Below are 15,866 nucleotides of genomic sequence, written 5' to 3'. Positions count from 1 at the left end.
AAAATTAGAAAACAATGTGAAATATCTCATTGGAAAAACAACTGACCTGGAAAATAGATCCAGGAGAGAGAATTTAAAAATTATTGGACTATCTGAAAGCCATGATCAAAAAAAGAGCCTAGACATCATCTTTCAAGAAATTATCAAGGAAAACTGCCCTGATATTAGAACCAGAGGGCAAAATAGAAATTGAAAGAATCCACAGATCTCCTCCTGAAAGAGATCCCCAAAGGAAAACTCCTAGGAATATATAGCCAAATTCCAGAGTTCCCAGGTCAAGGAGAAAATATTACAAGCTGCCAGAAGGAAACAATTCAAGTACTGTGGAAACACAATCAGGATAACACAAGATTTAGCAGCTTCTACATTAAAGGACGCAGGGCATGGAATATAATATTCCGGAGGGCAAAGGAGATAGGATTACCAAGAATCACCAAGACTACCAGCAAAACTGAGTATAATCCTTCAGGGGAAAAAATGGTCATTCAGTGAAAATGAGGACTTTCAAGCATTCCTGATGAAAAGACCAGAGCTAAACAGAAAATTTGACTTTCAAATACAGGACTCCAGTGGAACATGAAGAGGTAAACAGGAAAGAGAAATCATAAGAGACTTATTAAGATTGAACTGTTTACATTCCTGCATGGAAAGATGATATTTGTAACTCATGAGAACTTTGTCAGTATTAGGGTAGTTGAAGGAAAAAAATTATATGTATGTATAGATAGATAGATAGATAGAGGGCACAGGGTGAGTTGAAGATTAAGGGGTCATATCTGGAGAATAAAATTAAGGATGAGAGAGGATGATACTCGGAGAAGAAAGGGAGAGGTAGAATGGGGTAAATTATCTCACACAAAAAAAAACAGAAAAGAAAAGTCTCTCACAGTGGAGGGGAAACAGGGGAAGGTGAGAGGGAATGAGGGAATCTTATTCTCATAGGATTTGGCTTAAGGAGGGAATAACATACACATTCAATTGGGTATGGAAATCTGTCTTACCCTACAGGAAAATAGGGGGAGAAGGGGACAAGAGAGCAGGGCGGTGATAGAGAGGAGAGCAGATTGGGAAAGGGGTAATCAGAAGTAAATACTTCTGAGGAGGGACAGGGTCAAAAGAAAGAATAGAATAGATGGGAGGGCAGGATAGGATTAAGGGAAATAGAGTTAGTTTTTCACAACATGTCTACTAAGGAAGTGTTTTGCATAACTGCACATGTACAACCTATATTGAGTTGCTTGCCTTTTCAATGAGGGTGGGTGGGGAGGGAGGAAGGGAGAAAATTTGGAACTCAAAGTTTTAAAAACACATGTTTTAAAAAAAAAGTTTTCACATGGAACCGGGAAATAGGAAATACAGGAAATGGGGGCACAGAAGTCTATCCTACTCTACAGGAAAATAGAAAGGGAAGGGGATAAGAGAAGGGATGGGGGAGAGACAGAAGAGAAGGCAGACCAGGGGAAGGGGTATTCAGAATACATGCCATCTTGGGGTGGGAGAAGGGGTGAGAAATTTGGAACTCAAAAACTTGTGGAAGTGAATATTGAAAACTAAAAATAAATAAATTTATATTAGAAAGTTTAAAAAAATTTTTTTAATTTATTGCTTATTGTTTAAAAAAAATCTACATTATAGTTTGTTGTTTTGCTATATTTGTAAAGATCTTCATTTTGGATTATTTCTAGAATGTGTAAAAAAGCTGTTAATTAACTAAAGAACTCACTTCATGTTTTTGGACATTTTAAAATGGCTGTTTCTAGGCAAAATATACTTACAGTTTCAATCACGACAGTGGCAGAAAAAGTCTTCTCATTGATGGATTCTAGGGTTGCTTCACTTCCCTTGTAGCCTCCATTCAAAACCAAAACTCTTTTTCCTGGAGAAAGAAAATATCCACTTTTATATTACCTATATCAGAGCAAAACATAATTTCACCAGGCAGATCACAGTATTTCAGAACTCATTTATTACAAATGTAGAAACTGATGCCCAAAATGTACAATGACTTAACTAAGGTCACACATCTGATGAATGGCAGAGGTCAGGCCCCAATTCCTAACCAAGAGCTTTTTATACCACACTGGTACCACATTGCTAATAATAATAACCTTATCTTAAAATAAAAATGGCTCATCTGCTTAAACACTGAAATATCCTAAAATATAGTTTGTGGAGAAAAAAAATTTTCTTACAAAAGCCAACAGAAGAGAGGTAGAATGTAATACAGTAGAGAAAATGCTTGATTTGGATCCAAAGACCTCAGTTCAAGTCCCAGGGTAGGTTATTTAACTTCTCTAGGCCTTACTGGCCCTCACTTGCCAAATGAGGGAACTTATCTAGATTATCTTTCTCCAAACCCCTTTCAATTATGTACCCCTATCAGTAAAAACATGTTTAACACAAAACTCATCATTAAAAAATTTTTGAACACACACCTCTAACACATGTGTATTTATTTATAAATAATACACATGTACTGCTATACTAATAATTATGTTACAAAACACAAAAAATAGAAGTTCCGAAAAGACGAAATAATAATTATTTCAGAGGTAACAGGTGCCACTGGAGAGACAATGAGAAATTCCATTTAAAATAACTGCAGACAATATAAACTACTTGGTTAAAATGAACTTGTCTACCCACCACCACAAATGCAAAGGCTTTACGAGCACAGCTACACAACACTTCACACAATACAGATCTAAACAGGTAGAGAAATATTAATTGCTTGCAGATAGGCCAAGCCAATATAATAAAATGACAATTCTATCTAAATTAATTTATTTATTCAGTGTCATAAATCAGACCATCAAAGGATTATTTTATAAGTCTAGAAAAAAATAATAAAATGTATATGGAAGATGAAAAGATCAAGGAAATCAATGAAAAAAAGATGTGAAGGAAGGTAGCCTAGGGAGCATCAGATTTCAAACTATATTACAAAGAGGTAATCATCCAAACAATCTGGTATTGGCTAAGAAATAGAGTAGCGGATCAGTGGAATAGTTTAGGGACACAATGCACAATAGTAAATGATCATAGTAATCTAGTATTTGATAAACCCAAAGATCCAAGCTTTGGGTACAAGAAATCATTATTTGACAAAAACTACTGGGGAAACTAGTGGCAGAAAGTAGGCATAGACCAACATCTCATGCTATATAACAAGGTTAAAATAAGTATATGATTTAGACATAAAGAGTGACATCATAAGCAAGTTAGGGGAGAAATGGAAAAATTTACCCTCAAGATCTATGGATAAGGGAAGAGTTTATGATCAAACAAGAGACAGACAGGATCACGAGAAGTAGAATGGATAATCTGGATTACATGAAATTAAAAAGGTTTTTGCACAAACAAATTCAATGCAGCCAAAATTAAGGAAAGCAAAAAACTAGGGAGAGGAGGTGATTTCTAGAAAGCTTCTCTGATAAAGGCCTCATTTCTCAAACATACAGGGAACTGAGCCAAATTTATAAAAATAAGAGTCATTCCCCAATTGATAAATGGTCAAAGAATATGAACAGGCAGTTTTCAGATGAAAAAAAATCAAAGTTTATCAACAGTCATCTGAAAAATTCTCTAAATCACTAATAATTAGAGCAATGCAAATCAAAACAACTCTGAGGTACCATCTCACATCTATCAGATTGGCTAACATGATAGAAAAGGAAAATGACAAATGCTGGGGGGGGATATGGAAAAATAGGAAAATTAATTCACTGTTGGTAGAGTTGTGAACTGATCCAACCAATCTGGAGAACAATTTGGAAACATACCAAAGGGCTATCAAACTATGAATACCCTCCAACCCAATAATACCACCACCAAGTCTGTACCCCAAAAGATCAAAGAAGGAAAAGAACGTATTTTGTTCACAAAAATATTTATAGCAGCTTCTTTTGTGGTAGCAAAGAACTGGAAATTGAGGGGATACCTATTAACTAGGGAACAGCTGAAAAAGTTGTAGTATAAGATTGTGATGGAATACTACTGTGCTCTATAGAAATAATGACAGGAGGGTGGGCAGCTAGGTGGGGCAGTGGATAGAGCACCAGCCCTGGAGTCAGGAGGACCTGAGCTCATATCCAGCCTCAGACACATGATAATTATTATCTATGTGACCACAGACAAATAACTTAACCCCAATTGCCTCACAAAAAAAAAAAAGAAAGAAATGATGAGAGGAATGGTTTCAAAGAAACCTAGGAAGTCCTACATGAACTCATGCAAAGTGAAGTGAGCAGAACCAGAACACTGTACATAGTAACAGCAATATTATAAGAGATGATCAACTATGGCTACTCTGATCAATACAATGATCAAGGACAATTCCGAAGGACCTGTAATGAAAAATGCAACCCACCTCCAGAGAGAAAAGTGATGAACTCTGAATGAAAAATTATGTATAATTTTTTCACTAATTTTTTTCACTTTTTTCTCACAACATGACTAATAGGGAAATATGTTTTGCATTAATTTCACTGAAACTGATATATTGCTTGCCTTCTCAATGCCTCCCTCAGAGGAAGGACTGGAGGGAGGGAAAGAACTGGGGAGTCCATTTTTTTTTCATTAATGCTAAAATATATATAAATTTTTTTTGAGGACCTGCACTTTAGAAAAATCAATTTTGCAGCTGTGTAGGGGAATATACTAAGGTTCAGAGAGATCTGAGGTAAGGAGACCAATCAAAAGGCTATTGCAATAGTCCAGGTCAGAGGTGAAAAGGACCTAACTAGGATGATGGCTGTTTGAAAAGAAAGAAGAGGACACATGGAAGAAATGTAGAAGTCAAAATGACAAGATTTGGCAACTGATTAGAAACATGCATGCAGGATAAGGGATTGTGAAGAGCTGAAAATGATCCCAAGGTTGTAAAAACCTGGGAAAATGATGGTGGTAGCCCAAACAGTAATAGGGAAATTTGAAAGATGAGTGAGAAAATGATATCTGTAATCTCTATCATAATTCATCCATGCCAGCTCATACTCTTTGGTTCACTTTATCCCACTTAAAATGAAAACAATGAGGCAAGACTTCACCACTAGCTGCTGTCCTGAGGCACAGATCCTGCCCTCTGAGGGATGCCTGCTGAAGTTCAGGTGATCTGGAGGAGAGAGAATGAAGATGGATCTTTTCCAACGGCACCCACACAGGTACAGCGGGTAGTGAATAGTTTAAGTTATAAGTGTAATAAGGGAGCTGATGCCAAACTAAGAAGAAGGAACGTTGGGAGTTTGCACAACATAGGAAAGAGTCTTAGAGGATAAAAGTGGCTGGAGATAAGTCACATGATTAATTATCATAGTGGGGAAGGGATGATACCTATCTTTTGATTGGTGAAGCCAGTACTTTGAAAACCACTGGCCTGGAGGACCTTGAAGATACCTTCCAAAGTGAAATTTTATAGGCATCATTTATTTAATTTTATTTTAAAAGCAATGATTCAAATGACTTTTCCTTGTGCTCCTAAGAACCAAAAGATCTTTAATATTCCCTGTTCAGTTTCCAGTGAAAATTTTTTACTATTAGAATTAATAAAACAGGGCTTTTATATAAAACAATTATAATAATAATACTTGTACAAGAGGGATGAGAGAGAAGCAAAAAAAAGATTTTAAGAAGTCAAAATTTGGGAAGTAGTATTATAATTGGTATCATTATTATTATAGAAGCAGTACATTCAGTATGACATACTGGGCCAACCTTAGAATCAGGAAGACATAATTTCAAAACTGGCCTCTGAAAAATACTGTGTGACCACAGATAAATCACTTAACCTAACAGTACCCCAGGTAACTGAGATTATAAATTACGAATGAATTATTAATCTGCAATAGTGAAGGGAAGTTCCATATCAGGAGTAACCTGCATAGACAAAATTATATGTCATTCCTAGTACATAAATACTTTCAAATTTTCTTATTATGAAAAAACTTGTACTAGAACTGAAGTTAAAAGGGGAAAAATAAATTTAAATGACAAATGCCCTGGGGCAAGGCAGTGGTAGCATCCAACTTTACAAGTAGAGAAAAAGTACTGGAGAAAAAATTAGAAGACCACTGCTGTAACTTGTATATAAATAACTCTCTTTGGTAAAGAAAGAGTACACAGAAGATCCATAAATCTACTCAAATTTCATTCATTTATGACACTGTATTCCCCTCTACAAACTGGCAAAAAAAAATCTAAAAAGAAAATCTCATTCATGACCTTTAAATGAAGGTACAGCATGAATCTAAGAAGGAAATGAATCACTTTGATGGCACAGAAATTACAGGTTTACCTGGTGCTGGTATTACTGTCTCTAAATGGGTCTGGTCAAGTTTTAGTTTGTCTCCAGAATCGATCATCTTTACCACTGCTGTGTATTTGTCAATTACCTCCTGCACATAAAATTAATATTTTAGTCTTCATTTATTTATTTATTTATTTATTTTTGTTTTATTAATTTATTTTGATTTATCAACAATCACTTCCATATGCTTTTGAGTTGAAAATTTTTTCCCCCTTCCTCCCCCCCACCGTCTCCAAGACAGCACACAATCTGATATAGGCTTTACATTTACATACCCATTAAACGTATTTTCACATTACTGAAGTTGTAAGTAAAAATTAAAACCAATAGGAGGAACCATCAGAAAGATGAAACAAAACTCAACAGAAGGTAAAAATAAGTGATAGCGATTCGACTTCCATAGTTCTTTCTTTGGATGTGGACAGCATTTTCCACCCCGAGGCCTCTGGAGATGTCTTACATCCTCGTAATGCTGAGAAGGGTTCAGTTTAAGAATCTTAGTCACTGCATAACGTGGCTGTTATTGTGTACAAAGTCCTCTTGGTTCTGCTCACCTCACTCAGCATCAGACCATATAAGTCTTTCCAGGTTTTTCTGAAGTCAGCCTGTTCATTATTTCTTATAGCACAATAGTATTCCATTACATTCATATACCACAACTTGCTCAGCCATTCCTCAATTGATGGGCATCCTCTCAAAAATTAACATTTTAGAAAACAAATTTTGAAAAACACAGACAAAAGATAAAAATTATGGCTACATCAAAGGAACAGTAAAGTCATTCTACAAACTTCAGTGTTTTCCAAGGTCCAAAAATGGCTTAAAATCTAAGGTTTCCAAAAACAAACCTAGATCAAACCTTATCTAAGATTTTTTATCTGCTAAAGAAAGAGGGGTTGGAAAAATTCAGACAATTTTTAAAAATGAAGTACATGAGGGACAGCTAGGTGGCACAGTGAATAGAGCTCCAGCCTTGGAGTCAGGAGGACCTGAGTTCAAATCTGGCCTCAAACATTTGACATTGATTAGCTGTATGACCCTGGGCAAGTAACTTAACCCCAATTACCTCACAAAAAAAAAAAAGAGCTTGATGATTTTAGAAAAACATAGAGAGTGAAATAAGCAGAACCAAGAGAATGTTATACACAACAACTTTGAACAACTAAATCATTTTGAATATTGTAAATACTCAAATCAACTACAAAGGACCTATGAAGGAAGAGATGCTATCTGCCTCCAGAGAAAGAATTAATAAACAGAAGAACGTATAGTATGGTTTTATATCTATATCTACATCTATCTCTCTACATATGGAGAGAGATAAATATAGATATAGATATACATACATACATACATACATACACACACACACACACACACACACACATATACATATCTGTGTCTAATGGTAGCTTTCTCTAGGGTGGGGTGGAGAGGGAAGGAGAAAAAAAATAAAAAGTACACACCAGAGAACAAAAGAAAATCTAGAAGGAAGCACAGAAAAGCCTTGAAAACAATATATAGTACCTATTACACAGTTTTTTTAAAAGTAAACAGTATGAAATGGAAATTCATGGTTTTATATTGAATCTTCTGTTTTTTGTCTTTATGTATTTAAGTTCAAAACAGATAACAGAATTTTTAAAACAGAGTATAACATCCTTTGCATATGAAGATGAATGTATGCTACTGATCCACCATCAACAGAATTTGTATTTTTATTTAATTTTCTAGAGACAGTGATGGGTTACATTTGAGTTATTAGCCCTGTCTCAATTAGTCCCCTTTGTGATGATCGACAAAACTCTGAGACAGTCATAGCCACTTTTGATTCAATTTGATATATATTAAGAACTCATTAAGTACAATGTTCTATGTTTGGTCTAGGGATGTATAAAAATGAAAAAAAAAAAAGACACGGTCCCTGCTCAGGAGCAGTTTATAAAAGTAGAAGAAATGACAAGGACATCATTACAAATTAGAAGGCATTAAATATAAGGGTGGCACAGTGGATAGTGCTGAACTTGGAATCCAGAAGACCTAAGTTTAAATCCTGCCTCAAACAATGACTGGTTTTGTGGCCCTTATAACATCACACAGCCTTTTGCAGTCTCAGTTTTTTCATCTGTAAAAAGGGGATAATAGCACCTATCTTCCCCTATTAGATTGTAAGCCAGGGACTATCTTTCTTGTTCATATTTGTATCCTCAGAGGTTAGGACAGTACCTAGCATATAGCAGGCATTTAATAAATGTTTATTGACTGGTCTCACAGTTTATTGTAAGAATCAAACAAGATAATGTAGTAACGTGCTTTGCAAACTTTAAAAAAATAACAAATGCTATATTATCATGAACTATAAAAGAGATGAAAAAAATGTAACTCCCCACTTTAAAGTTCACACAAATCCTAGCTGTCATCAGTATCATCAGTACCATCATCATCATCATCATCATCATCATCATTATTATCATCACTATCTTCAACAAAGAGATGGGGAACTAAAGATATGGACTATTTTATATGTTGTCAGGCACAGATATATAGGTTGCTTTTGTAAAAAACAATTTTTAAAAATCTTTGTTACAAAGATATATGTATATATGAATGTAATATAAAGAAGAGGCATCAATTTTATAATGTGTTTTTAAATATAAAGGCGAAATCCCAACAAAGTACAAAGAGATTAAGGGTTGAAGAAGACATTGCTTCTATCTGCAAGGCAAGGGGTTGAGAAGGGAAAGAGGGGAAAGGGGTAAAGGATCAGGGAAACCTTCAGGGAGGATAAGGTATTTAAGCTGTACCTTAAAAAATAGAAAGGATTTTAATACATGGATAGAGATGGGCAAGGGGAATGAAATGAACAAGGACACAGAAACAAAAAAGGACAAGAAGAAATTGGGAAACAATGAACAGTCCAAGTGGGCTGAAACTGCGAGTGAAAGGGAATCCTAAGGGCAAGAGGACATTAATATTATCAGTGTAACACTTTCTGAAGAATCTTCAGAAAGTAATATGAGGAGGGCAGCTAGGTGGCACAGTGGATAGAACACCAGCACTGGAATAAGGAGGACCTGAGTTCAAATCCAGCAGCAGACACTTGACACTAGCTATGTGATCCTGGACAAGTCACTTAATCCCACTGCCTAGTCAAAAAAAAAAAGCGATATGAAAGATAGAACAAGTAACAGACTAGAAATAGGGAGAACAGTTAGGTTATTAGAGCAGTCCAGGTAAGATATATTATATACTACAGTGGAAGCAGTAAAAATAGAAAGGGAATGGATTTGGGACCTATTATGCAAACAGAATTGAGAGGACTTAGTTAACAGCAGAATGCAGAGAGATATAGGAAATGTAAGAAATTACTGCAATTTTAAAATGTTTCTTACGCTTTGAGAATTCAAACAGAGGACTCAAAGTAGCATTAAACTATAATTGGTCAAAATACTGGTGCTCCACTACAGAAATGAACAATTTACTCAATTTCTCCAAAATTTCTGGCTGACAACAGCTTCACAGGCTTACCTGGACAACTCCCTTTTTCTTATGATATTTCTCTCCAAGTTTTTTGGTTATAATTTTCACAATAATTTCCTTTAACAAAAACAAAGAAAAGAAGTCATCGAAAAAAAAACAGGACTGAATCTTCCTTTCTATTGTGTTCCTTTACTTTAAGTTGATGTTTATGGAAGAGCTTTTCCTAAGTCAGCTGTTACTGCTGTGCTACAGTAAATATGAAGGCACAGATTTCCAAGCCTGGCCACTGCTGGCTAATCTATGAGCAAAATACTCCCTTAAAAATCTCCAATTTCTTGTTCAGATCACTATTACCAAAGAAGACTAAAGATAAGAAGACTCTTCTTATCCCTGGTGAAAATATCCTCAATATCTAAGAATCTTTACCTCTTGAATTTTAACCCCAATAACTCATGTCTTCCATGTATAGTCTATTATTTTGTTGATTTCATTCTTTTAAAAAATATATATATGTAAAGTTAACCAAACATATTCAAATATTCTAACACTCAACAAAAAAGACTGTATAGAAAAACATAAAGTTTCACTATTTACAGTTAAAGTTTAAGAAAAGTTTTAAAAACAAGATAAACCAGTGTTCAATCTTGATAGATACTGGGATTAGCAAAGATTCCTAGAAAAACAGGAAGTCTTTAAACTCATATATTGTAGTCAAATTAGTTCAAAAGTTTCTAATTATGACTTTCAATTTTTGATTCAATAGGAATTTTCAGATTAACTCTTATCTTTTTTCTTTTTGAGAATCTAATTTTCAAATAGCAGAAAAAAATCAGTTACATATTTCACATATAAATAGAAGTTGGGCTTGTTTCTTCTTTCTGTCTTCCTGATTCTGATAAGCTTTCCAAAAGTTAGCAATGAAAATTCAATTGCTTCATTTATTGCTATATTCAATGCAACAATTTTGTATTTGTTATTTCAAATGTTTATTTTTAAAGAGAATAGCTAGATACCAGTCCTACATTAAGCCATGCTAAATAATGAATTTTAAAAAGTTTAGAAGGCTGGCATGGCGGAGGGAGGAAGGGGTGTCAGGCAGCAAAGAATAAAATCTTTTAATACCAGAACTCTTTCTAGTATCTAAAAGAATGTTTGAACCTTCTTAATCCAAGTCTATCCTGAAACTTCTGAAAAGAAGCTAATTAATGCCAGGGCAGACAGTTCTTCTGACTCAGGTACTACCGTATGCCATAAGGAAATGAGCTGTATTTACCAAAGGCCATAAAATGAGGTAACCTGAAGAGAGATGATGATTTATTATGCAATTACAATTTTTACCCACTAAGTTCCTTTCTTTCTAGAGTTTTAAAGAATTCGTATGGTTAGACGAACTGCTTCAGGGTACAAAGAGAATACAATATACCTCCCTAGCTGAAAAAGCTGAACAACAGCCTTAATATATTGATTATTTTAATTGTATACATGTAAGCCATGTGAAGTTGTTGGTAAATTACAACTGGATATCATATTCTTGGAATGACAGTTAATCAACAAAAAGAACCAACACTTTAGAGAACTACAATCATTTACTAAGCTAAAAATCACTGAACCGCCCATAGGGTTTAGCAGCATAGTAGACTGAGTCCTGGATTAAAAGAACATCTGATCAAAGGCCCTGGAGGCAATTCCGTCTCTGCCACTTACTCCCTGGGTATCCATCCCTGAGCAAATCACTTAAAACTTTCTGAGCCTCATTTTCCTCATCTATGAAAGGGATGGACTGGATGACCTTTAAGACCATCTTTCAACAATAAATCTATAAACCTAAGAAATTCATCTGATTGATTCAGATTTTAGTCTCATTATAGCTTTCATTATATAAAACTCTGGATGACAAAAATCTCTAAAGAAAATATAAAACCTATCAATTTTCAAAAAACACCTAGGGGGAGAAAAGTATTTCTAAAACAACTAGGTTGATTTTTCTCTGCTACAGGGTGCAATAACATTCTCCACTGGGTAGGTGGGGAAGAAAATCTCTTTGCTCCTGTAAGAAAGAAAGGAAAAATAAACTCTCATTCTCACATAAATCCCGACATTGCCTTCAAAAGTTTTTACAGCGACCTTAACCTTCAACACACAAATTAGACACATAAAGATGATTCAATTTTCATATTCCTAAATTAATCAGGTACAGTTAGCTAGAATGGTTTTATAAATTACATTTTCTTTTTAGAAAGAGTGACTTTCTGAATTAATCCCCACTGCCACCACCAGTGAGAATTATCTTCATTTTATAATGGTAAAAATGAAGACATAAAGGTAAAAATAAAGATGCAATTGATTTTCAAAGACAGGGGTAGATACAACATACCAGTGGGATCAGACTTCCCATCTCCTAGTTTAAATATTTTGATTTTTTAATTGGCACATTTCTTTCTTCCAAGATTTGCCTCCTTAGAAGATTGTGTGCCACTTCAAAGGAAAAAAAAGTTTTGTGAAAACTTTCCAGCTTAGTAAATTCAGAACAGGTGCCTCAATAAATAAATACAAATGTTCTTCCTTGGCCTACCAGATTCAAATCAGATTTCTTCTATAATCCAAGAACATTTTAATGTTTCTTAGTTAAAAACTATCTTCAATCTCAGATATAAAAACCTAGCTAGCCCTTACTGTCTTAGAAAAAGGTATGAAACAAACTCTTATTTTCAAAGGGACACTTACAATCTATTGCTAGATTTAGCACTTCCCTGTAAAACAACGCTATTCCTTTCTTGAAGTATAAAGGAATGTTCTGAAATACATTGCATACTAACTGAAAGATCTGAAGTCATTAGCTACAGAAGCAAGTCTTTTTATGCAAATTCCTAAATATATCATAGAAAACTCACTAAAGAGAATCTGTATTTGGAAAATTAGATATTTGTGGTAAATAAGAACAGAAAAAATTTTCATATAAAAACAAATATGGGCCTTGAACACTAGTACTTACTTAAAAAAGAGTACTTACAGGGTGCAGCCAATAATCTGTTCGAGCACTTTTTTTCTTTTGTTCTTCGAGCTACAAAACAAATAAGCTATTCATAATACTGTTCCCATAAAGTCCTTAGTAAATTGTAAATTTGATTTTCAATTACCAAAAAGATACCATGAAAAAATAAAAACTATAAAGATTCATGGTTTCACATATGATTCTCTTTCTGGCTTTCTTTGTATATGGAAATATTTCTGTTTGGTGAGGTTTGTCTACTTAATGATTAAAAAAGAAAAGAAAAAACAATTCACAGAAAATTCTAGAAAAAGTATCCCAAAAGATAGGGATAACTTGGATTGGGGGAGAGAAAGGGAAAGGAGAAGAATGGAAAGAAAAATTATGGTCAAGAAATTAAGGGGCAGCTAGGTGGCACAATGGATAGACCTCCGCCCTTGGAGTCAGGAGGACCTGAGTTCAAATCTGACCTCAGACACTTGACACTTACTAGCTGTGTGACAAGTCACAGGCAAGTCACTTAACCCCTCACCAAAAAAGCAAAAAAAAAAAAAGTTTAACACCAAAGACTCAGGGTATGCCATGAGTGTGAAAAATCCCAGGGTAAGAATTTCCTCCACTGACTCATCTCCAGTATGAGCCCTTCTGACCTTTCTAGTCTCTTTAAACCTTACTTCTCTCCACAGGCTCAACTTAGTTATACTGGGCTTCTTGCTGTTCCTCACTGGGACACTCTATCTTCCACCTCAGGGTCTTTGCACTATTCCTGGAATGCTCTCCTCCATCCCCTCCATTTGCCTCTTAATTTCCCTAGTTTCCTTCTCAGCTCAAATTCTTCCTTCTGCAAGATGCCTTCACTGACCTCCTTCAACTGCTAGTGTTTTCTCATTTTACACACTGTCTCCACACTAGATTACGAACTCCTTAAGAGCAAGATCTGTTTGACCTTTCTTTATATCCCAGTGCTCAGCAGAATGCTTGACACAGAGTAAACACTTACATGCTTGCTGACAGGCTGACTTGTTGACTATAAGCTACCAACTTTTAATTGTTAAAAAGTAGGCAAAATAGTATTCCTAAAATTCCTCATTTCATTCACTTTTAAAGACGAATGCAACAACTGCAACTACGTTCAGCACCTGAAACTAGCTTGTCCATCTTTCCCACTGTTAGAGACTAGAAATGATGTTTATGCAAAGTAAGAGTAGGGACTACCCTCCGGTGTCAGAGCAAGTTTAAGCACAAGAAACCAATGGCATTTGAAATTATTTGAATATGATAATAAAGCCGGAGGAAGAGAGAAATAAAAAATACAAAGAACCTGAAGCAGCAATAGATAAATGGATGACAGAACTCTGTCACACACTCAGATCTTTCACATTCTTATCGGCTTAAAGTTAAACCTTATTTTCCAACTTTCCTTAAGAAAAAATGAGAATACTATATCTCCAATTGAAACCTAATTCTAGAGTCTGCAACTTTTCAAATGAATGAAGGGTAACCAAGATATTCAAGATTACAAATGAAAGAAATTAATCTGGAGGGTATGCCATTTAAGCAGCTGTTCAGTCTGCTGCTTTTATATCATACTTAAGCCTTTCAGTTTGTCCTACACAGTGTGAATTTTCAGCACCAGGAGAGACTGAACAATAGAAAAAAAAACAACAGATAAACGCACTAGAGATTTTACTTTATCAGTACTACCTAATTTTTTAAGGCATGAAATTTTTAAGTCCATAGATAAAAATGTATCTCTGAAAGACAATGGCAGGTATAATACAATAGTGTGTTATACCAAAAAAAAAGGACATTCAAAAGCAATTTATGTCAATCTTTTGATGGTTAGAAACAAAGTAAAAAGTTTCTTTGGTAAGGGAGAGGGAAAGACAGAGCAACTGTTTTAACCATTTTGATAACACAAACAACACAAGTAGTCAGTTTCTTTCTAGTTCTTCTCCTCCCTTTTCAGGTAGGGTAAAGCTAAGGTCTGGGGGTTGCAGAGACAGATATCTACTAGAATATATACAAAGTCCCACTGTAGCTTTAGAGCCACAAATTGACCCTCACTAGTTAAATGCTTTCAACTGTACAAATTACTTTAACTAAAGATTCAATATTATGAGCTTGGCCAAAAAATTAAAAATACCTCATCCAGACATCTTCAATCACTTGCCAGGATGTGCTGAGATTGGAAGCAACAGGAAAATACAAGGATATTGGTCTAAAATTAAGGACTGATTATTGAAAATGTGTAACTTCAGAGACTAAGGGGAAAAATAACTGTTCTAGCTTTAATAACCCTTTGGATATAAAGCTTTGATTGATAATACATTGTTGCTGACCTTTCAAATAACTCTGTACCCAAACTGTATAGTGTTTTTTAATGACAACTCTTCAGGCAAGAAAGTATAGTACTTATTCTGGTTTTCTAAGCAGATAACTTCACAGACGGATATGGCTAACAATCACTTCTCATAAAATAGCATGCATAAACTTGGCCAGTCCAAGATGGACATATATTTGTATAATATACTGCAACATTCATTAAGCTCTTCTTGGATTTTCATTAGCTTTGAAGTATGTAATTAATCTTCCCCTTAGGGGCAGCGAGGTGGCACAGTGGATAGAGTATCAGCCTTGGAGTCAGGAGGACGTGAGTTCAAATCTGGCCTCAGACCAAACACTTGACACTTACTAGCTGTGTGACCCTGGGCAAGTCACTTAACCTCAACTGCCTAAACAGAAAAAACTTTCAAAAAAATCAATTAACATTTTATAAGATACCCCCTCTTAACTATACCTCCATTATTTCATCAAGTGCAGATTTCTTCTTCTTCTTTTCTTTTGACTGGGATGAGCTTTGGGATGATTCTTTTCGTTTGACTGATGCTGCAGTCCCCACTATTTTCAATGCACTAGGACCCAGAGAACTGATGGAAACAAAGACCAGGTCAGTTAACTGTGAGTTTCTTGAGATCAGGGACTGTCTTTTACCTTTCTTCCTAGCACTTAGTACAATGCCTAACACATGGCAGTTGCCTAATAAAATGTTTGCTGACTGACCTAGCAAATACCATATGCGGAAAAAAAAGT

At 35.0% G+C, this 15,866-nt stretch overlaps 1 protein-coding gene across 2 annotated transcripts in view; it reads right to left on the bottom strand.

Moving 5' to 3' along the window:
* Window positions 1–15,866, bottom strand: part of KIN (Kin17 DNA and RNA binding protein) — a 40,781-nt gene that overhangs the window by 3,782 nt on the left and 21,133 nt on the right. Inside the window, exons 8-13 of one of the 2 annotated variants that reach the window (XM_078154905.1) lie at window positions 15,574–15,703; window positions 12,795–12,845; window positions 9,833–9,901; window positions 6,293–6,392; window positions 5,049–5,113; window positions 1,777–1,876 (exon numbers count right to left, since the gene is read on the bottom strand). In XM_078154905.1, coding sequence (XP_078011031.1) covers window positions 1,856–1,876; window positions 5,049–5,113; window positions 6,293–6,392; window positions 9,833–9,901; window positions 12,795–12,845; window positions 15,574–15,703 — 436 coding nt within the window. In that variant the 3' untranslated portion in view covers window positions 1,777–1,855. Of the gene's footprint in view, window positions 1–1,775; window positions 1,877–5,048; window positions 5,114–6,292; window positions 6,393–9,832; window positions 9,902–12,794; window positions 12,846–15,573; window positions 15,704–15,866 lie in introns of those variants that run through there. The other variant, XM_020965059.2, reaches the window with a different exon arrangement.

The sequence above is a fragment of the Phascolarctos cinereus genome, unplaced genomic scaffold (assembly GCF_003287225.1).
Source record: "Phascolarctos cinereus isolate Bilbo 61053 unplaced genomic scaffold, phaCin_HiC Scaffold_1;HRSCAF=81, whole genome shotgun sequence".
Lineage (NCBI taxonomy): Eukaryota > Metazoa > Chordata > Mammalia > Diprotodontia > Phascolarctidae > Phascolarctos > Phascolarctos cinereus.
Note: the sequence above shows the minus strand (reverse complement) of the source record. Positions and strands in the feature narration are given on the sequence as shown.